A 19,810-nucleotide genomic window follows, 5' to 3' on the forward strand; every position below is an offset into this window, starting at 1 on the left:
AGGTCCCTCAGATGAGGAAATGGGGGATGGGAGAGTTTTGGCAGCTAAGAGAAGGTGGGGGACTGGAAGGCGGGAGTGTTGGGGACACTGCAGGGGGACTGGAAGAGGTACAAGAGTGCTGCGGAGGACAAGGACACTGAGGAGGGCAAGGACACTGACGGTGCAGGACAAGGACAGTGTGGGGGACGAGGACGCTGGAAGAGACAAGGACACTGGGGGGCAAGGATGCTGGAGGGGGCAGTGGGGGGCAAGGACAGTCCTGGTGGGGGACAGGGACGCTGGTGGGACACAAGGACACGGGGGGTGGGGGACAGGGACACTGAGGGGCAAGGACCTGCTGGGCGGAGGGACAAGGACGCTGCGTGCACCGGGCAGACGCCTGAGACCGGAACGTTGCGTGCCCGGAACGCTCGGGCAGGGTCCGCGGGCTGCTCGGGTGCCTTTGGGGAACGGACCGTCGCGCGGCAACGCCAGGAGCCGGCGGAAATGGGGGTCGGGTCCCGCGGCGCGGCAGCGGCGGGGCTGGGGGCGGCTAGCGCCGCAGTCCGTCCCGGCCCGCCCGACGCGGTCCGCCACCCCGTCCCGACCCCGCCGCCCGAGGGCGCGGCCCTGGCGAGCAGCCGGTGAGCACTGCGGGGCGCGGGCCGGCGTCCGTGCGGGCGACTTTGGGGCGCCGCCCCCGCCCCCCCCCCCCGGCCCCGGAGCCTCCGTTTCCTCCTCCGTGAAACGGCGGCGCGGCCGGCCGCGGGCCCCGGGGTCGAGGTGTCGGGGTGCGGACCGCGGCCGGCCCGCGGCGGACCGGGAAGGGCGGTCAGCCGGGCACGAGGCCGGGGCGGGGAGTTCGCGCCCCCCGGGGCGGGGGGGAGCCGAAGCCGCGACCGCGCTCCCGGGTCCGCGGGACCAGCCGCAGGCGACTCGGGTGCGGGCGGGGTCGGGTGAGCGGGGCGGCGACCTGGGGGGGCCGCTCCGGGCGGGGGGCCCCGGTCTGCGGTGCCCGCGGGTCTGCGGTGCCCCGGGAGCTCGGCCTCCCTGCCCAGCGCCTGCGGCCCCGGGGGCCCGGAGCGGGGCTGCCCGCCGCGGAGACCGTCTGGGAGGGGCCGGGCGCCCCCGACACACCCGGCCTTCCCAGCCTGCGCCGTGGCTTCGGATCGCGGCGGTCCACGCGGGCTGGTGCGCGAGCCCCGCCCCCCGCTCCCCCCCCCCCCCCCCCTTCCCCCCCCCGCCCCCCCCCCCCCCCCCCCCCCCCCCGTCGCCCCCCCCCCGAGCGCCCCGCTCTTCCTGCTCCCCGCACCCCGCTATCGATCGCGCGCGCTTTCTTCTCTCCCTGGGCGTGGGGTCGGAGCCGCGTCGGAGCCGCAGTCTCTGTGATCCGGCTCCGGAGGCTGCGGCGGGGGCGAGCCGGATCGCCCCACCGCTCCGCCGAGAGAGCGGCAGCTCCTGGGCTCCTCCGCCTCCGCAGGCACAGGACGGCCGCGGCCGCTTCTTCTCGGGGTGGACTTTGTAGATGAAGCGCTGGGCGCACAAAGAGAGGCGCGGCCGGGGCGGCCCGGCTCCGTGGGTTTCCCGAGGTGAACGCGCCGCGGCTCCGGCAGGTGCAGGGCCCCCCCCACCCCCGCGCACCTGCTCGCTCTCGGGCTCTTCTTTCCCGGCAGTAGCCGGGGGCCGCTTGCCTCGGCTGCTGGGAAAGGGGCCCCAGGTGGGCTGAGCTGCTGTGTGTCCGGCTCGAGGGGTGGTGTGCCGCCCGGTCCCCCGCGGTGGTCCGCGAGCCCGGAGCCCCAGGTCCCTCGCAGCAGAACGGCCGGTCCGTCTCACCTTGCCCCTGCCGGGAGGGTTGGTTAGGAAAGTGGGCCCCGGTGACAGGCCACAGCAGCTTGGCCCCGGCAGGCTTGCCCTCTCCAGTCTCTTGGCGGGGAGGGACGTTTCGGAGGCACCGCTTCAGCTGGAATCCCCAGCTGTGAGAGGCATCCACCTCCCAGCCCCCGCCTGGTCTCTCGGCAGGAAGGGAGAGCAGCTGGACCCCTGACCTCTTTTTTTTTTTTTTTTTTTTAAGATTTTATTTATTTATTTGACAGACAGAGATCACAAGTAGGCAGAGAGGCAGGCAGAGAGAGGGGGAAGCAGGCTCCCCGCTGAGCAGAGAGCCCAAAGCGGGGCTCGATCCCAGGACCCTGAGATCATGACCTGAGCCAAAGGCAGAAGCTTTAACCCACTGAGCCACTCAGGTGCCCCAGACCAGGACCTCTTAAGCCTGGGGCCTTTGTGTCTGTGTAAGGCCCCTCCCAGAGCCCCCCTAGCCGACAGGACATTGGTGACATGTCCCACCATCACAACGTGTGTGTCCCCGCAGGCCTGGGGAGCAGTGGGGCCTGGAGGTCTCAGGTACCATCCAAGGCTTGTGTCTCTCCCACAGGACCTGTGGGCTCCAGCTTGGGGGTCTTAGCTCAAGGTGGCTGCTGCATCCTTTGTGCCAACAAGGTGGGGATAGCCAATGTCTGAGAAAGCGTGCTCAGGCCTCGGCTGAAGGAGGGCTTGCTGCCCACCACCTAGAGGGGCTTGGCTTGGTGCTTGCTGAGGAACCTCCTTGTGAACTGACCTCTGGGCAGGGCGGGGCGCAGGGTCCCACAGAAATCAGGGGCCGGTCTTGCTGCTGAGAGGCCACGTGAAAGTTGTGAGAGGTGGGGAAGGTTCACGGCCCTCAGCCTGAGAGAAGGCAGTGGGGAGCTTGTCATCCTCCAGGGTCGCTGTGTTTAGACAGCTGCCCAGCTCCAGTGTGACGAGAGAAGTTGGGCCCCTGCTCGGAACCCAGCCCGGAAATGGCGCGTGGGCACCGCCCAAGGCTGGGGGGTCCACGCGAGCCCCGAGACTCCTGCGGGGGCTCACCGGACGGGGGGTGGGCATGGGGCGCTGGCACGTCTCCCGGTATGTTCTGGGGCTCCTGCATAGCGTCCATGGTGACCAGCAGCGTGCCTGCGTCTGGTTTCCCTCAGCCCAGCAGTGATCCCCTTAGGCTTCGGTCGTTCCCCTCGCTAGCTTAGTAAGGAAATCGAGGTTCCTCAGACTTCACGTGCCCTGCTCTAATTGTTAACGAGACCGTGTGTGTCTCCACGTGCTACACGTAACAAGCTCTCACCGGTTTCCTTGGAAACAAGAACAAAGCCCTCACGTTCAGCCCCGCACCTCCTCCTGAGTGGTCCTGGGGGTCAGGCCTGTCTCCTCGCCCTGTTCTAGGGGGAAGTGTTGGCCAGCCTGGGGTGTAGGTAGGGGCCGTGCCCCCGTGAGATGTGCCACTGGGGTCCCGCCAGCCTCTGTGATCAAACCCAAGGCTGGGTGCTGGAGACTCCGTGAGGGCCCAACCCATGGGCCCCATGGCCCTGGGCCGTGGAGGCGGCGGCGGCAGTGCCCCTGGACCGAGCCCCTCCCCTCTCTTGCAGCCCGCCCGGCATGGTGCTCAAGGCCTTCTTCCCCACGTGCTGCGCCTCCGCCGACAGCGGCCTGCTGGTAGGACGGTGGGTCCCGGAGCAGAGCAGCGCCGTGGTCCTGGCCGTGGTGCACTTTCCCTTCATCCCCATCCAGGTGAAGGAGCTGCTGGCCCAGGTGCATCAGGCCGGCCGTGTGGGGCTGGCTGTGCTGGGCACCTGGTGCCACCGCCGCCAGGAGGCTGAGGAGCGCCTGGGGCCCTTCCTGGAGGGCCTGGGCACCATCTTCTCCCACGAGCCCTGGCTGCAGCTGTGCCGGGAGCGGACCAGCGGGCTCTGGAGCTGCAAGGCCACCTGCCAGCAGGGGCCGGCCCGCCCCGGCATCAAGGACCAGGTCATGCTCGTGTTCTACGACCAGCGCCAGGTGCTGCTGTCCCAGCTGCACCCGCCCGCAGCGCTGCCCGACCGCCAGGCCAGGGACGCCGCGGCCAGCGCCGAGGGCTTGGCTGCCGTCTTCGACACGGTGGCGCGCAGTGAGGCGCTCTTCCGGAGCGACCGCTTTGACGAGGGCCCCGTGCGGCTGAGCCACTGGCAGTCGGAGGGCGTGGAGGCGAGCATCCTCGCGGAGCTGGCAAAGCGGGCCTCGGGGCCCGTCTGCCTGCTGCTGGCCTGCCTGCTGTCACTCATCTCAGCCGCCAGCGCCTGCCGGTACGTGCCCCTGGGGCCGGGGCGGGAGGAGGCCGGCCGCTGAGCACGAGACCCACCACTCAGGGTGCAGAGCCGTGGAGGCCCAGACGCGCCCTGCCGAGTCTCCTGCTTCCATCTCCTGTTCCCTCCCCCGATATCCACGGGGACGTCTGGGGGGGCAGTTGCTCCCTGGGCACAGCAGACTCCCTTGGCCGCCTCCGCGTTTACATGGGACCCACCGGGTAGCCATCCAGTGTGGACTCCAGGTGGCTCAGTCCCCTGTGGGGGAATGAGACCGTGAACCAGACCAACGGCTGGTGTCCGCGCGGCCCGGAGCCTGGGAGCGGTCCTCCTAAAGGCAAGCAGGTCCCTCCTGCTTCCCCAGCCCTGGGGGGCCCGTGTCCCCTGGAATACTGGCTGCGGCCGCGGCCCGGGGGTAGCCCTTGAGGGCCCAGGGAACGCTGGGGCGGCACCGGCTGTTCCGGCCTCAGGGCCCCTCCCTCTGTGAGAAGCCGGCTCCCCGATGGTGCCCCTACTTAGGTCCTGGGGTTCCGGCTGTCCAGTTTGGGGACTGGCCTCGCCTGCTGACCCAGGGCTGCGGAGCACTCTGGCCTGTCTTGGCAGAGCCCCTGGGCAGCTGTGTGTGGACGGTGGGTTGAGGGCTGCAGGGAACCTGGACATGAACGGTGGGTTTGGGATCGTCACAACCCCCTGGAATGAGTTACAGGAAAGTGAGTGTCAGCCGAGGTGCAGTTTGGGGGCCGGTCCTTAGTTGTTACCACCTTCCAAGGACTTGAGAAAGGTTAGCGATGCTGGTGTGGCTCCGACCCTGATCGGCTCATCAGCTCGAGCCGTGGGGAGAGCACAGCGGCAGTCATGTGTGGCATGGCCGTTACTGTGCAGGAGAGAAGCCCCCTGGCCCTCTAGGGCAGCCCCGGGATGCTATTGGGCCCGGCTGCCCTGGGCTGGTCTGAGCCTCGGGGACCCTGCCGTGCCGGCGGGGGTTGGGGGCTTGGTGCAGACAGTGCAGGGCTGCCTTCCACTTGACTGGAGTTCGGGAGGGCTGTGCGGACCGTGTCTCCTTCCTGGAGCTGGCTCAGAGCTGCTCGAAGGCTTCCTCCTTCCTCCCGAGCGTCTGAGCGCCTGGCCGGGTGGCAGCTCTGCACTGGGCCCGGGCCCTGCAGGGCCCTGCCTGCGGCATCAAGGCTCTGCAGGCACGTGGAACCGGTGGCCAAGAGGGCCTTCCTTACCTTTGCCTGCACACACCTCCTCTCAGTGCCGGGACGTGTGCTTCCTTCGCCTCGGGAGACATCAGTCCCATGGGGCAGCCCGGTCGGCCCGCAGACCCCCGACGAGGGTCGCCCATCCAGCAGGGCAAGGCACCGGCTGGCGGGACAGTGTGTTCTCTCCTCTCCTGGGGCGAGGCCTTAGCTCGTGACTTTGGGGGGTGCCTCGGGTCACTGCTTGTGTCGCCCCGCCCCCATGGTGTCCCTGTCCCGCTGAGCTCAGGAGCGTGGCCGTCGTGTTCGAGGCCTCCAGGGTCTTGAGGTGGGCCTGGGGAGGGGCACTGGCACCAGCTGAGGGGCCCCTGCTTCCTGGCAGGCAGGGGAACCGCTGCATGGCCCAAACGGCCACCTTTCTTGGCCCGTCACAGGGTGCTCAAGCTGTGGCCACTGTCCTTCATCTGGAGCAAGCTGTCTGTGTGTGGGCAGCTCGGGCACCGACTGGAGCAGCTCGCGCTCGTCTTCAGCACCCAGAAGGCCGAGAACCCCGCCCAGCTGATGAGGTGCAGGGCCTGCCTGCTTTGTCGCGGCCAATGGCACCTTCCCAACTTCCTCACACCGTGCTCACCCACACGGACCCCCTCTGGCCAGGCCCCCCTCACCCACCACCCACTCCCATCGGCCCCTTCCTTCCAGGAAGGCCAACGTGCTTGTCTCTGTGCTTCTCGATGTGGCCCTCGGCCTTGCACTGCTGTCCTGGCTTCATGGGAAGGACCGCATCGGGCAGCTGGCGGAGGCCGTCGTCCCTGTGGCTGATGTGAGTTGTTTGGGTGGAGCCTGGTCCCGACTGGAGCACCTCTGTCCCAGGGGTGGGGTAGGGGTGGGGCCCTTCCTGGGGGCAGCAGAAGCCCCTCAGCTGGCCAGAGCTGCATGCCCCTTTCCCTCTGTTGGGCCAGAGGAGCAGCCCTCATCCCTGACCCCAGACAGGTCCTCAGGGCTGCACAGCCTTGGCTTACCGGGTGCCCGCCTGCCCCCACTGGGTCACGTCTTAGCTCCTGGCCTCTACCTTCCATTCCTGAAGGTGATCATGTCTGGCGGGGGAGCCCACCCGCCTCCATCGGGCCCAGTGTCCCTGGCTCCTGGCTCTTTAGGGCACTGGCTCTGGGCTTGGCTGTCGGCACAGCAAGCTGCACAGAAACCTCCCGTGGGTCCAGGGCTGTCTGTGCGATCAGGCTGCTCCCACTGCTGACTCTGCAGTCCCCACGCTGAGTGCCAGCAGCTCGCCTGCAGGGCTCCCCCCTCCCTCTGTGATCCTTCCCCCGGTTTCCAGGATTTCCAGCCTGTTGCTCTTCCCTGCCGGGGCCAAGCCTTTGGCTTCTCTGCCTCCCTTCCTCAGAGCCGTAAGGCCGGTCACTTCTGTTGCGAGCTTGTCTTCCCACTTGGGGCAGTCCCTCTGGCCCCTGGGCCTCCCCCAGTGGCATCCTGGCCCCGGCATGCTCGAGGGGCCGAGGCCTGGCTGGGTGATCTCACGCTTGCTGCCTCTGGCGCGGCCATCAGCATCCAGCTGCAGACATGCCCTGGGCCTGCTCGTGGACAGGACCCCTCACAGGCCGAGAGCCCCCATCCTTCTTGGGGAGACCTAGTCCAAGAGGAGGGAGGGTCTGGAGGCCAGGAAGGGGCTTAGCTGCTATACTTTGCTAACCCACGTTCTGCCTTTTGGCCGGCTTTGTCTTCGATCTCTTTTTTGCAGAACTGGGCAGAGATATAAATATTTAATTTAAAAACGAAAGTCTCTTCCTGCTGCTCAGCTCTTATCCTTTAAATATTAGATAAGCTCTATATATAAAGAACGTTCTGTTCCTCTCCTCACTGCCGTGGCCCGCACGGTGGGCAGTGGGGGACGGCAGGCGTTTGACTGTGGGGCAGGGCTGTCATGGCCACCGCCTCAGCATTGCTGACGAGGCTAGGGCCTCGGGGCCTGTGCGCTGGGACTGGCACAGTGCCCAGCCACCGGCCTTCGTCTCTGCGTAGCCAGGATGCTGCTCATCTCCCCTGCTTGCTTTCGAGAGGCCCCGTGCCGTCTCTGGCCCTCCCTGGACGCTGCTCATGACTCAGACCCCATCTGCGCTTCCCTCTACGAAGCCCTCCAGCTCTCCCCCTGCTCCATGGGCACCTGATGGCTCGACACCCTCAGGGTCACCTGGGGTCACCCACCCAGCTCACGCCTTCGGTGGTGCCATGCCAGGTGGTGGGGTGTGGTCCTCAGCCGAGGGGCACTGGGTAGACCCATAAGCTCCCTCTATAAAATTCATGGTGAGCTGGGGTCTGTCCCACCTCTGGGCATGTGGGACCCAGCACGCCTGTGAGTCCAGTGGTGAGAGGATTGAGGTGGAGGAAAGGTGATGCCCTTCAGGGCCCTTGTGGCCCGAGGACCAGGGCAGACTGTCAGCCTCGTGGGCTCTGTCTCTCAGGCTCAGATCCCAGAGCCTCCGTGAAGAGAGGTTCCTTGGCCAGATGAGTGTAGGAGACCTTGTGTGCTCAGCACATTAGGAGACACCTGGGGTTGGGGGAGCCCAGACTCCCTGGGCTGGCTGTGCTGGGGCCCAGGCTGTGGGCTTCCTGTCCCTCCTGTGTCTCTGCAGCACGTGGCCGAGGCGCTCCAGCACCTGCTGCAGTGGCTGATGGGAGCACCCGCTGGGCTGAAGATGAACCGGGCGCTGGACCAGGTGCTGGGCCGCTTCTTCCTGTACCACCTGCACCTATGGATCAGTGAGTGCCGTCCGCACTGTCCCCTCCGTCCTTGCTCTGCCGGCTGGTGCCGTCCGCACCGTCCCCTCCGTCCTTGCTCTGCCGGCTGGCTGCTCACGTTTCTGGAAGTGAGGGACTGGGGGGGGGGCAGGACCTCCCCCCGCTGCTCCCTCAGGGCCAACCCTGTTCCTCCAGGCTATGTCCACCTCCTTTCCCCCTTCATTGAGCACATCCTGTGGCATGTGGGCCTCTCGGCCTGCCTGGGGCTCACGGTCGCCCTGTCCACCCTGTCCGACATCATCGCCTTGCTCACCTTCCACATCTACTGCTTCTACGTCTACGGGGCCAGGTGGGTGAGCGGGTCCCCGTGCGGCCGGTCACGTGTGCCCCCCTGGCGGCCCCAGCCCTGAGTGTGCAGGTGGCCTCGTGCGGGGGCGGGGGGAGGTGCAGCCCCTGACGCGCCTGTGGCCCACAGGCTGTACTGCCTGAAGATCTGCGGCCTGTCCTCGCTCTGGCGCCTCTTCCGGGGAAAGAAGTGGAACGTTCTGCGCCAGCGCGTGGACTCGTGCTCCTATGACCTTGACCAGGTGCGCGGCCGGAGGGCAGGGGAGATGGCACCGCAGCCCCACGGGTGACTGTACCCGTGCTCCTGCCCACCTGCTCCCTCTGTGAGCCTGGCCAGGACGGCTGCTCGGCTTGTGATGTGGCAGCTCGGCGGCCGAGGGCTGAGCCTGGGGAGCGGGAGTGGTCTGCGGGGGGCCAGGTGCGCGTGGAGCCCTCACAGGGCAGGACCTCGCCCCGGTGGGAGGCGGGCCCCGGTGTGAGGAGGGTGCTGGGCCCCCGGCGGCTCCTGGCCCATGGCGTGTGGACGTGACCTATGCACGGATCCGGCTCTGACTGTTCCCCTAGCGTGCGCAGACCCGGTCTGCGGCCGGACCCCGCGAGCCGCCCTGGGAGGCACGCCCTTCCTGCCGGCTGGTCACGGCCCTCCTGCCTTCGGTGCGCAGGCCGAAGCCTGCTGGCGGTTCTGTCTGCCGAGTGCCTCCTGTGCCGGAGACAGCTGCCGTGCGCGGCTGTTCCTGAGTGTCTCGCGAAGCCCAGGGGTCCTGCTGGCAGACAGCCCGCTTCTGCCTGGTTGCAGGGGGGTGTGGTGGGGGCGGCCGCGGAGGTGTGGCCCGGCGTGCCCTCCCGCCGGTGCTGACGCGGTGCCACCGTCCCTGCAGCTGTTCGTCGGGACTCTGCTGTTCACCGTGCTGCTCTTCCTGCTGCCCACCACGGCCCTGTACTACCTGGTGTTCACCTTGGTGAGCCGACAGGCGGCGGCGTGGCGCGCGGCCCTGGCCCATCTGGCCCATGGCCCTCGGCCACAGTGCTTGGAGTGCCGGCCCAGCAGCCACGCACAGGCCACCCACCCCTACCGCAGATGGGGCGTGGCTGTTCCAGACTCTCTGGGCGCTGTGTGCTGGGCCCTAGAGCAGATAGGGGTCCTACCCTGGGGGGATGCCACCCGCTGCTCTGGGACACACAGCTGGGTGCACCGGGGACAGGACCCAAAGGGCCAGTGGCATGTTTCCCGGGGGTCAGCTTCCCCTGCCCGCTGCTCCCCTGCCCCCTCACAGCTGGGCCTCAGCGTTGGGGTGGGAGCTGTGCCCTCCCGGGATGAGCTCTGGGCCCTCCCTAGGGGATTGAACCCCTGCTCCCCCTCCGCTGTGGCCCAGGACCCTCTGGGCTGCAGCGCTCCCGGGCGTGTGGCTGAGCGCCGTCTGTCGCTGCAGCTCCGGCTGCTGGTGGTGGCCGTGCAGGGCTTGATCCATCTGCTTGTGGACCTCGTCAACTCCCTGCCGCTCTACTCGCTTGGCCTCCGGCTCTGCCGGCCCTACAGGCTCGCAGGTAGGTCTGTGTGTGGGGTGCGCGCAGGTGCCCCCGCGGGCCCTGCCTGGAAGCCGCGGTGTGCAGGGCATGGGGCGTGGGGGTGGGCAGAGACCGCCGGGTGTCCCCTGGGCGGGCTGCCTGCAGTGAGCTGGAGGGTCCAGAGGCGACAGAGGCAGCCCTTCCTGTCTCACCTGCTTCTGTGATGCGCGTGGACCTTTACCCTGACACATGTCTGCGGTGGTGTAGGTGGTACCTAAATGTGGCTCCAAGAAGCGTGCCTATGAGCTCGTGTGGGACTGGGTGTGTGGCTGGTGCCCCTCAGCCTTGGAGGGGACAGGCCAGCCCGGAGGGTGCTAGAGAGCAGCTTCCCACCCCCACCCCACCCCACTGCACGGGGATAGCGCCCCCCCCCCCCACTGCCCTTGGCCGTCCCCCTCTGCAGGTGGCTGCCCCTGTTTTCATGCTGACACCAACCACTAGGTCGGCCAGATGCCCCTGAGGGAAGGTCATCCCCACTGCAGGGGCTGGGGGTGCTGACCTAACTGGTCCCAGCATTGTGAGTCAGCCCATCCCCGTTCAGGGGTTTTGAACACATCAGGGAATGCGGGCGTTCTTGGTACAGATCCCACCCAGCGGCTGTTCCGCAGGCCCCGTACTGAGCAGCATGCCCAGCCCCCACGCCAGAGCTCCTGGCAGCTGCTTCCAGCCCGTGGAGAGCCAGGGGACTTGAACCTGCGTGCTCCGTGTGCTTTGGACCAAGTCTGCCTGCCGGTGCTCTTAAATTGCCTTTGCAGACCACCTCCCCTGCAGACCCCCAGGTGGCCCATGCCAGGGACCCCAGCCTCTGTCCTTACTGGGAAATGCCAGGAGCGGGCAGGCAGAGAGCCCGGGACCCAGCCCCTCCCCCACCCAGCCCGAAGCCCACCGCAGAGCAGAGTCCACAGACGCGCCCGCCTCCTCCCAATTTTGCCTTGGGGGCTCTTCATGAATTGATAATTAGCTCCTGCTTCTCTCTTCAAGAACTTTCTGCCTCGGAAATTCCCAGGCTTGGGAGCCCCAGCTGCAGGCCAGGAGCACAGTCAACTCCGCTGACCCGGAGTTCGGCATTAGGATGCCAGCAGGGCAGCCGCGCCCCGCCGAGTACCCGTCCATTCTGGGGGAAGAGCCCCGTCCCCCCTCGCAGAGCAGTCCAGCCTGCGTCCCCAAGGCCCAACCGACTCTTCCCCACCTCCCAGACACGCAGCTTCTGTCTCCGTGAAGTCTGTGGAGGCTTTGATCCTGGCCAGGCAGACGGCTCAGAGAGGCAGCGGGAAGTGGGAGAGGCGCGGGGGAGGCGAGCCCGGGGTGCGGCCACCTGAGCACAGCTCGGACAGCTGGCCTCTGTCGCCACAGCCCCGGTGTCCAGCCCTGCCTCTACAGGCACACGGGGGGGAGGCCCGGGAGGCTGTCCGCCAAGGGCCCCGTGGGTCTCACGGGTACCTTGCCGTCCTCGCAGCGGGCGTGAGGTTCCGAGTCCTGGAGTGCGAGGCTGGCAGGCCCCTCCGCCTCCTGATGCAGGTGAGGCCCCTGCGCGCCTCTCATACCGGAGCCCACGGACGGACCCTGTCCCGGCCCTGGTGATGTTGCCTGTGTTCTGGGACAGCTGGGATCCGGTCCTTCTGTGCTGCCCTGGGGGAGGGCTACACGGGCGCGCCAGAGCTGACGGGGCCCCAAGGGACACCCCCAAGACCCCTGGGCACCGTGACCCCTCCGGCCGGAACCTCCCTGAGCAGGACCCGGACGGGAACCCCTGTGCTGTGTCTGAAGCCTTCAGCCAGCCCGGGCTCCTGCCCTGAGCCCCACAGGCTCTCGTTCCAGGAGGAAGAGCGTAGGCTTGACCAAGGCCTCAGGACACACTCTTGCTCTGAGAAAGTCCTTCTGGGCTATGGGAGTGCGAGGGCGGGTCCCTGGGTGACCCGCTGGGGGCTGCTGGGGTTGGCTGGGGGACCCCCATCTCCGGGAGAGAGGAGATGCCGAGGCAGCTGGGGCCCTGCGTGTTTTCCTCGGGGTGTGGCGTGCTCTCGGGCTCTGCCGTGTGGCCCCTGAGTGGCTTGTCCTGCAGCCTGAGCTTGGCCCCAGCGCTCCCTCTCCAGCGGCTTAGCCTGCCCCTGGGGACCCACCGCAGACAGCCCAGGGACCCCCAGTGAGGGACCACTAGGACCAGCAAGCTGGAGCCTCAGGGATTTGGGGGGCGTAGCCCAGCTGACCCCTGCCCTTGTGCTTCCAGATAAACCCCCTGCCCTACGGTCGTGTGGTGCACGCCTACCGCCTGCCCAGCTGCGGCTGCCACCCCACGCACTCCTGGGGCTCCCTGTGCCGCAAGCTGTTCTTCGGGGAGCTCATCTACCCCTGGAGGCAGAGAGGGGACAAGCAGGACTGAGAGGCCCCTGTGGCTGGCCTGCCCAGCACCACCGTGCGGCCTCACTCGGCCCTCGTTCTCACCGGGGGTGCGGACCGTCAGGACGGCATGCGTCCCTGGTCTTGGCCGTCTCTGCCCTGCGTTGTTCAAGGCCTCTGTGTCTCCTCCTGGCTCTGAGGTGGTGGATAGGGGCAGCCGGCCAGGCCATCTGGCCTGTAATCCGTCACTAGGGTGTCTGCCTCGGGACCCGCCTGCTGACCTCTTCTGATGGCACTGGCCACCCGGTACCCACCAGCCCCCCGAGGCCTGCCCAGCAGTCCCCCCACCCCCGATCACACCCAGAGCCCCCGCCTCCGCCCACCATGCCCACTCCCAGTGGGGTGAGCTGGCGGGTCTCCCTGGTGCTCCCAGCAGCCCCACCCTGTCATGGGGTGGAGGGACCCCTCCCCAGACGCACTCAGCAGTTCCTGAGGCTAACCCCCAAGCATCTCCTTGCTTGGGGCTGTACTTCAGTGTCCCTGGCCGGAGCCAGCAGCCTCAGTGACCCGGGGCCCTCTGGGAAGCTGGCTGGGCAGCAGCACGCCCAGCCTGGAGCACGCGGGGTTTGTCTGATGCCCCCTGGGGAGACTGCTTTGCAGCAGAAGCTGCCTCCAGGGCCTTCAGGCCTCCCTGTGTGAAGCCAGGCCACATGGGGTGCCCGGAACTGCATTGCTGAAGACCGAGCACCCGTCCACCTTCCCGTCCACCTTGCTGCCCTGCGCCCATGCAGGAAGAGGCCCCAAATCTGTCTCCTTCACTGGCTTCCCGCAGAAGCAGGCAGCTCCCGGGGAAGACATGTCTGTGGCCTCTCGCGTGCAGAGGGGGCGTCCCAGCGTTCAGGCTGCGGCTGCCTGCTGGCCAGCGTGGAATCCAGCTGTAGGCGTGAGCCCCAGCATGCCCAGGGCAGGAGGCCTGCATGGCCAGATGGCGTCATATGTGTTGAGTCCTCTTGGAGCGGGAAATGTTTGTGCTGTAGCATGCGCTCTCTGACTGCGGGCCGCAGTGGGGAGCCCATGGAGGCGGCCCCCCACAGCCCGGCGTCTCATCTCGTGGGCCAGGTCCTAGCCTGGCCTTTTTCTGCAGTGACAATAAAACCTCCCACCCGTTTGGAGTGTGCCCTCTGCCTTCCCGCTGCTCTGTGGGCGGTGGGTCTGAGGAGGCTCCACACCTCCGTCCTAACCTTGGTGGGGGTGTGTTGAAGCTCTCCTTTTCCTGGGGTCATGGGACAGCTGGCCCCCATTGTTTGTCTAGAGGCGTCTATGATGCCTGTTTCTTGTTTGATGCTGAGCTGGGAGGCACTGGACACCCCGTCCCCTGGAGCGGGCCTCCCTGCAAGTCTGACCCCTTGAATGTGTCCCGGCATGCGTGGATGGAGCCAGGGCCGCTTACTGTCTGGTTTTGGCCTTGCCCTGGTTGGGGGACAGGGCTGAGGGCAGGGGCATAGGTTCCCCTATGCCAGCTGCCCTGGCTCCTGTGACTCTGCCCCCGAAACCTGTGGGCTCCACGAAGGGCAGAGGCACTGCCTGCCTGACTTCCCCCTCATGCAGTTGCAAGGACCCTCGGGTGGCCACCTGTGCGCCTGACGTCCTGGCTTTGTAGGGAAGGGCTGGGGTCCAGAGAGGTCAGCCTCTACTAAAGGGCCAGCAGCGGCCGGATAGGGAGCCATGTAGGGTCCCTGTGGCTTCCAGTGCCTCTGGTGTGAGGCAGGGAGGGGAGAGGTCAGAGGGGATTCGAGGAGTGCAGGGACCCACGCAGGGGACCAGAAGTCCCTGAGGAGAATGTGCCCAGGCCTGCCCCCAGGCCCCTGGAGCCTGCTGAGAGCGGCCTCCACTGCCTGTCTTTCTGGGGCTGCCTCCCCCCTCAGCAGATGTCACCCCTCCGCTTGGGGCTCTGCCCAGCCCACGGGGCAGTAGTGGCCGTGTCCCAGGCCTTGCGTGGCAGCTGTCACCCTCCATGCTGGTCTGCCATTCCATCTCCTGAGGGCAATACCAGTCACTCTTGCCACAAGAGACATTATCGGCACCTCCCAGGCCACTCTCAGCTTCCCAGGAATAACCTTCCTTGGTGGGCCCTCTTGTCCCCAGCCCAGGTCTCCGACTGCCTCTGCTATGCTGGCCTGGGCGGGGCCCTGAGACTGGACCTCAGGTCGCCCCAAGAAGTAGACGTTGTTTCCTTTGCAGTTGGGGCTGCCACTTCTCACTCAGGTTCTCACATCACAGGAGACGAGCTCAGAGAGGGATGGGGACTAGTCGAAGGCCACACAGCAGGCAGGTCTGAGCCCCACAACGGCACTCCCCACCAGCTGCCCCGCCCCCGTGTTTGAAAGGTTTCTACTTTGACATGTTTCAGACGCACGGGAGCCGCGCACGGCCCTGACCCACATTCCCCTTTGTTCTCATTTTGCCACATTTGCTTTTTTATATTTCTGCTCTATTTTTTTTCTAAACCGTTTGATCATTAGTTACCCCGAATTCTACCCCTCACATGCCTGCTGCATCCCGCAAGGCTGAAGGACAGACCGAGCAGCCACGGCACGGCGCAGGGAACTGGGTTAGGGTGCGTGGGGCCCCTTGCCGTGTGCCCCAGTGACCTCCACAGAGCCTCCCACCAGGTGGCCATCCTGGCCACAGCCTGGTGCCAGTGTCCCAGCCTGCCTGCCTTGCACAACGTGGTTGTGGAAGATACAGCCAGTCACTCGGTAGGCTGTGCCTCTGCGGAGCTCATCTGAGGACTCTCACCGGGAGACTCAGCACCTGTGCTCTTGCCATAAAGAACACGTCAGTGCCACGATGCCACGATGTCCTTCCGAGGGCGTCACCCTGAGAGGCTTGAGGTGTCCCGCTGTCCATCCTGGTGACGTGCACCTGATCACCAGCTTCTCCCCTTTATTTTTTTAAGGTTTTATTTATTTGTTTATTTGACAGATCACAAGTAGGCAGAGAGGCAGGCAGAGAGAGAGGGGGAAGCAGGCATCCCACCGAGCAGAGAGCCGGGTGTGGTGCTGGATCCCAGGACCCTGGGACCATGACCCGAGCCGAAGGCAGACTCTTAACCCACTGAGCCACCAGGCGCCCCAGCCACTAGCGCTTTCATGAGTAATTTATACAGAGGTATCTGGGACCATGTGCCTGTCTGCCCATCCCCACCCTCTGTGCACGGGCTGCGGCATCTACCACTGGTCCTTGCTGGGCGCACACAGGTTTCTGGCTCCCTCCGCCCCTGGTTGATGGGACCGGGCCTTTCCCTGGCACCTGTCTTGAGCTTGGGCACAGATCTTTTGGGGCCAAGTTCTGTTTGCCCGAAGGGGTAAAGCCTGGACCCTTCTTGGAGAGCAGGGCTTGGGGTCCAGCGTAGAGGGCAGTGGCTATCTTGGGGGTAGAGCAGAGACCACTTCAGACCACTTCCTTTGTTCCCCGCTCCCTGCCTGGACAGGAGCCGGGTCTGCCGGCCTAGCCTCCATCCTTTCTCAGAGCCAACAGGTGTGGCGGATTCTTGACTAGACACTCCCTCGGTCTCCTGGGCATGGGGCACCCAGAATTACCCTTGACGACCTGCTACGTGGGCACCTCAGCAGGGCTGACCCAGGGCTTGCCGGCAGAGGGCTGCTCTGTGCTGCTTCATTGTTAGCCTGAGGTCCCTCAGAGGCGGGGAGGCTGTCCTGTCCCTTCCTCAGTCCCCAGGGCCGGGCCGGGCACTTACTGGGTCCCGGAATGGCTTTGCAGAAGCACACACATCAATGTGGGAGGCCATCTCCTCTGCCCACAAGGCCTCCTGGAGCCCAGGGAGGGGCACCCCTCGGGCCATCCCCCATCCCACGGACTGGGGCCTGCAGCCCCAGACCATGTGGGTTTCTGCGGTACTTCTCCGGTCTGAGCGGGGAGGGGAGAGGTCAGGGGGGATGCGAGCAGTGCAGGGACCCCGCAGAGGACCAGAAGCCCCTGAGGAGAGTGCGCCCACGCCTGTCCCCAGGATCACACCCCTGCACAGGCCCCCAACGTACAAAGCAGGGCTGGTCGCACCCTCTTCACAGGCTGTGTTGGGAAAGGCTCAGTCAGAAAACACACGTGCTGAGCCCGACTCCTCTCTTTGTCCTGGATGATGGGAGAGCAGGCAGCGGGGCCTAAGGCTGTTGGAGTCCCTTCAGGGGAAGCCCTGAGAGGAGTGAAGAGGACGGGTCTCATTTAAGTTCTCTGGAAAGGGGATGATAACTTCTCACCCGTCACCTCCTGCAGGCAGCCTCAGAAACCAAGAAGGAAATTACTCACCTCACAGTGCTTCTGATCCCTGGACCAGGGTCTGGGTCCTTCAGAGCAGGGAGCAGGCAGTGCTGGGGCAGAGCCACAGTGATCTCCGCGGGAGAGGTCCAGCCCCATCACCGCAAGGGCTTTCCCTGACCTAACAGGTTGAGGTGCAGGGGTGGGCGGATGGAAGCGAAGCATGGCCTGTCAGTACCCAGTCCCTGGCCCCTCTGGGGGTTTGGCCCCCTGCCTCCCAACAGGACCCTGACCGATGGCTGTTTCTTTAACATTGTGTGTTGTGGGTGGCTGTGCCCTCTATGTAAACGCTGGAGGTTGTGTCTGCTGTGACTCAGCATCTGGGGAATGATGGTTCCCCAGGAGGACGCGGCCTGAGCAAAGGTACAAGCAGGAACATCAGGGCCTCTCCGTGGATTATGCGTGAGCCAAGTGGCCCTACCCATCCCTGGCCAGCCTCTGCCCTCCCACGTCCCGGCTCCATGCTTCCCTGGAGGACCAGGAGGACTCGAGGAGAGCCCCTCTCTGAAGGCAGGTAAGCGAGGCCCAGGTGCTGCTCACCTAGCCGAGGAACCAGCTCATCGGGAAGCTCCCCAGGCACCCGGCTGAAATGAACCGGCCCCGTGCATGTGGGCAGCTTCCCAACAGAGGCTGTCTGCAGCTTGCAGGATGGGGTCACTTGGTGTGGTGCCTCTCGTGCTGGAGTCTGCTCTCTGAAAGCCACCTGCTGCTGGAGCCGTAGCCCAGGTTCGGTGACCCCTTGGGAAGAAAGTTCTTGCAACCTAACCTGTTCCTTACCTGCTGGGAAGACATGCCGGCTGGGCTGTCCTCAGTGCTGCACACTGGGTCTGGTGGTTGTGACACGCTGCCTCCACACAGGCCTGCTCTGTAGGGAGTCCTGCCTCTCTGTGGCCTCTTTGGCCGCATAGCACTCGGCACCTGGCCTGATAAGGGCTATGCTGGGCTCAGGTTGGACACCTAATTCTTTTCACTTACTTGTTTTTAACAGCTTTATTTTTATTTTTAAAAAGATTTAATTAATTTTTTTATTTATTTGACACAGAGAGAGAGCACAAGCAAGGGTGGCAGAGGGAAAGGGAGAAGCAGTCCCCGATGGGGGCTCAACCCCAGGACCCTGGGATCATGACCTGAGCCGAAGGCAGTCGCTTAACCAACTAAGCCACCCAGGTGCCCCTATTAACAGCTTTATTGAGGCATATTTTACATATTATAAAATTCACCCATTTTGTGTACACAATTCAGTGATTTTTGTTTTATGGTGAAAAAAAAGTGTTTTTATCATAGCTTGGGGACAGGACCGTGGGCAGAGAGAGCTGCCGAGTGGATCATTTTTAGTAACTTTCCCGAGCAGTATGACCGTCACCACTTCGCATCACCCCAGAAAGAAACCCCGTGCCAAATACGCAGTCACTGACCATGTCCGCCTTCCCCGGGGCCCTGCAACCACTAATTTGCTTTATGGATTTGCCTGTTCTGGGGGCTTCACCCAAGTGGAACGTGGCGCGGACCAGCACGTCTTCCTTTTTGCGGGACCGCGTCCACTGTGCGTTCGCCCACCGGTCTTTGACCTCTCGCGGCGGTGAAGGGTGCTGCCGGGACGACTCGGGTCAGAGAGTGTGCGGGACGAGAGCCCCGTCTCCCCCGCGCCGGCCGCCATTCTCACCCCGAACACCCCCAGTCTATCGTTACCGGGCGTCCTACGTTCGCACGTCCTCGTCGGACAGACGCGAACCGGAGAAAGTCCGCCGGTGCGTGCGGAGAGCGCCCCTCCGGACCTCTCCGACGCGCCCCGCGTTGCTCGGGACCTGAACCCCCGCGAACACGAGCGGATCCCTGCGGGAGCGTGGACGCCGAGACCCGGCCCGGGCCCAGCGCGCGGCGGCGTGCGCTGCGGCTTCCCGCGTCCGTGAGAGCGCGAGCCGGGCGGGTGCAGTCGCCCCGTCCCGGAGCTCGCACCCGGCGGACCAGGCTACGCGCGGGCTCCGGCAGGGCTGCTCCCCGCGGGCGGCCGGTGCTGCCAGCCGCACGGGGGAGTCGCCGTCCGGAGGGGGCGAGGGCGCCCTCGGCCGTGTGCGCGGCTCTTCACGCATCGCGGCCCGCCACGAACGACCGTCCATTCCTCCTGGGAAGCACCGCGGAGCCGCCGTCCCGGGACCCCCGCCCCGCCTGCCCTGACCAGGGGGGCCGCGGGCGGCTGCCACGAGCCCCCGGGGGCCGAGCCGTGCAGCCCTCCGCCCCGAGCGCCGCCGACACCGAGCACGGTGGGCCTTGGCGACCACGCGCCGCAAGCTAGGGTCCCGGGCCGGGCGGCTATCCGCGCCCGCTGCCGCACTCGCTCGGACTCTCGCTCCCAGGACCGCTCGGAGTGTCGCGCCGGCGGCCCCGCCCCCGCCGGGAGCGGAAGTCCCGCCCCGGGCCTCTCCGAGCGCGGATTGGCCGGCCCCAGCCCGCCACGCCCGGTCCCCGCCCCACCGCGGGGAGGGCGGCTCCCGAGAGCGCAGTTCCAGGCGCCTCGCCACCCTCGCTGGGGTCTCTGCGGGAGCAGCGGCCGCAGCTTGCTAGGGGCCTTCGTCCTCCGGGACCCAGCCGCGTCACCTCCCTGGCGGGACAGTGAGGCCGGGCACAGCCACCACCCGCTCCCGCCCGCGGGAAGGGGGCGTATGCAAACAACCCGAAGTCCCAAGCTCCTGATTGGTAAGCGTGTGGGGAGAGGGGCGGGAAGCACGGGGCGAGGGGCGGGCTTAGAGGCCATGATCGACGTGCCGGCGGACCAGTGGCTCCGGTAGGATCGGCAGCGGTGGCCAATGGCGACGGGGAGGGGGCGGGCAAGGGCCGAGCTGTTGCGGGGGACAGAGGGCAGGGTTGCTGGTGACTCCGGGTGCCATGCGGGGAGCGCTGGGGATGGCAGAGGTGCTGGCGGACGTGCCGGCGGACCAGCGGCTCCGGGAAGCCCGGAGGCGAGTGGCCAATGGCTACGGCGACTAGGCGAGGCGGCCAAAATCTCCCCCCCACCAAAGCTGAGTGGGGCGTGGTGGGGGCGGGCAGTCGTGACGGACGGGCATACGGACCAATGGCCATGGGAAAGCGGCGGCGGGCGACCAATGGCGACGGCATGGAGGCGGGGCGACCGGGGACTTAACGGTGGAGTGTGGG

General features: G+C 66.3%; 2 protein-coding genes across 3 annotated transcripts in view; both read left to right on the top strand.

Moving 5' to 3' along the window:
• The first annotated feature begins 476 nt into the window (after positions 1–476).
• On the top strand, positions 477–12,447 carry PIGQ (phosphatidylinositol glycan anchor biosynthesis class Q). The gene is made up of 11 exons (XM_032846014.1): positions 477–623; positions 3,432–4,124; positions 5,758–5,889; positions 6,023–6,143; positions 7,969–8,095; positions 8,270–8,423; positions 8,550–8,661; positions 9,298–9,378; positions 9,850–9,964; positions 11,442–11,503; positions 12,213–12,447. Exons 1-11 carry the CDS (start codon positions 487–489, stop codon positions 12,363–12,365), a joined length of 1,887 nt encoding a protein of 628 aa, XP_032701905.1. The 5' UTR covers positions 477–486; the 3' UTR covers positions 12,366–12,447.
• Positions 12,448–19,149: 6,702 nt separating this feature from the next.
• Positions 19,150–19,810, top strand: part of RAB40C (RAB40C, member RAS oncogene family) — a 24,586-nt gene continuing 23,925 nt past the window's right edge. Inside the window, exon 1 of one of the 2 annotated variants that reach the window (XM_032845959.1) lies at positions 19,150–19,351. Coding sequence is in view for 1 of the 2 variants with exons in the window: in XM_032845958.1 (XP_032701849.1) it covers positions 19,541–19,614 (74 nt within the window). In the remaining variant the exon portion in view is untranslated. Of the gene's footprint in view, positions 19,352–19,514; positions 19,615–19,810 lie in introns of those variants that run through there. The other variant, XM_032845958.1, reaches the window with a different exon arrangement.

Source organism: Lontra canadensis, unplaced genomic scaffold, assembly GCF_010015895.1.
Source record: "Lontra canadensis isolate GAN:19392208 unplaced genomic scaffold, GSC_riverotter_1.0 scaffold171, whole genome shotgun sequence".
Taxonomy (NCBI): Eukaryota; Metazoa; Chordata; class Mammalia; order Carnivora; family Mustelidae; genus Lontra; species Lontra canadensis.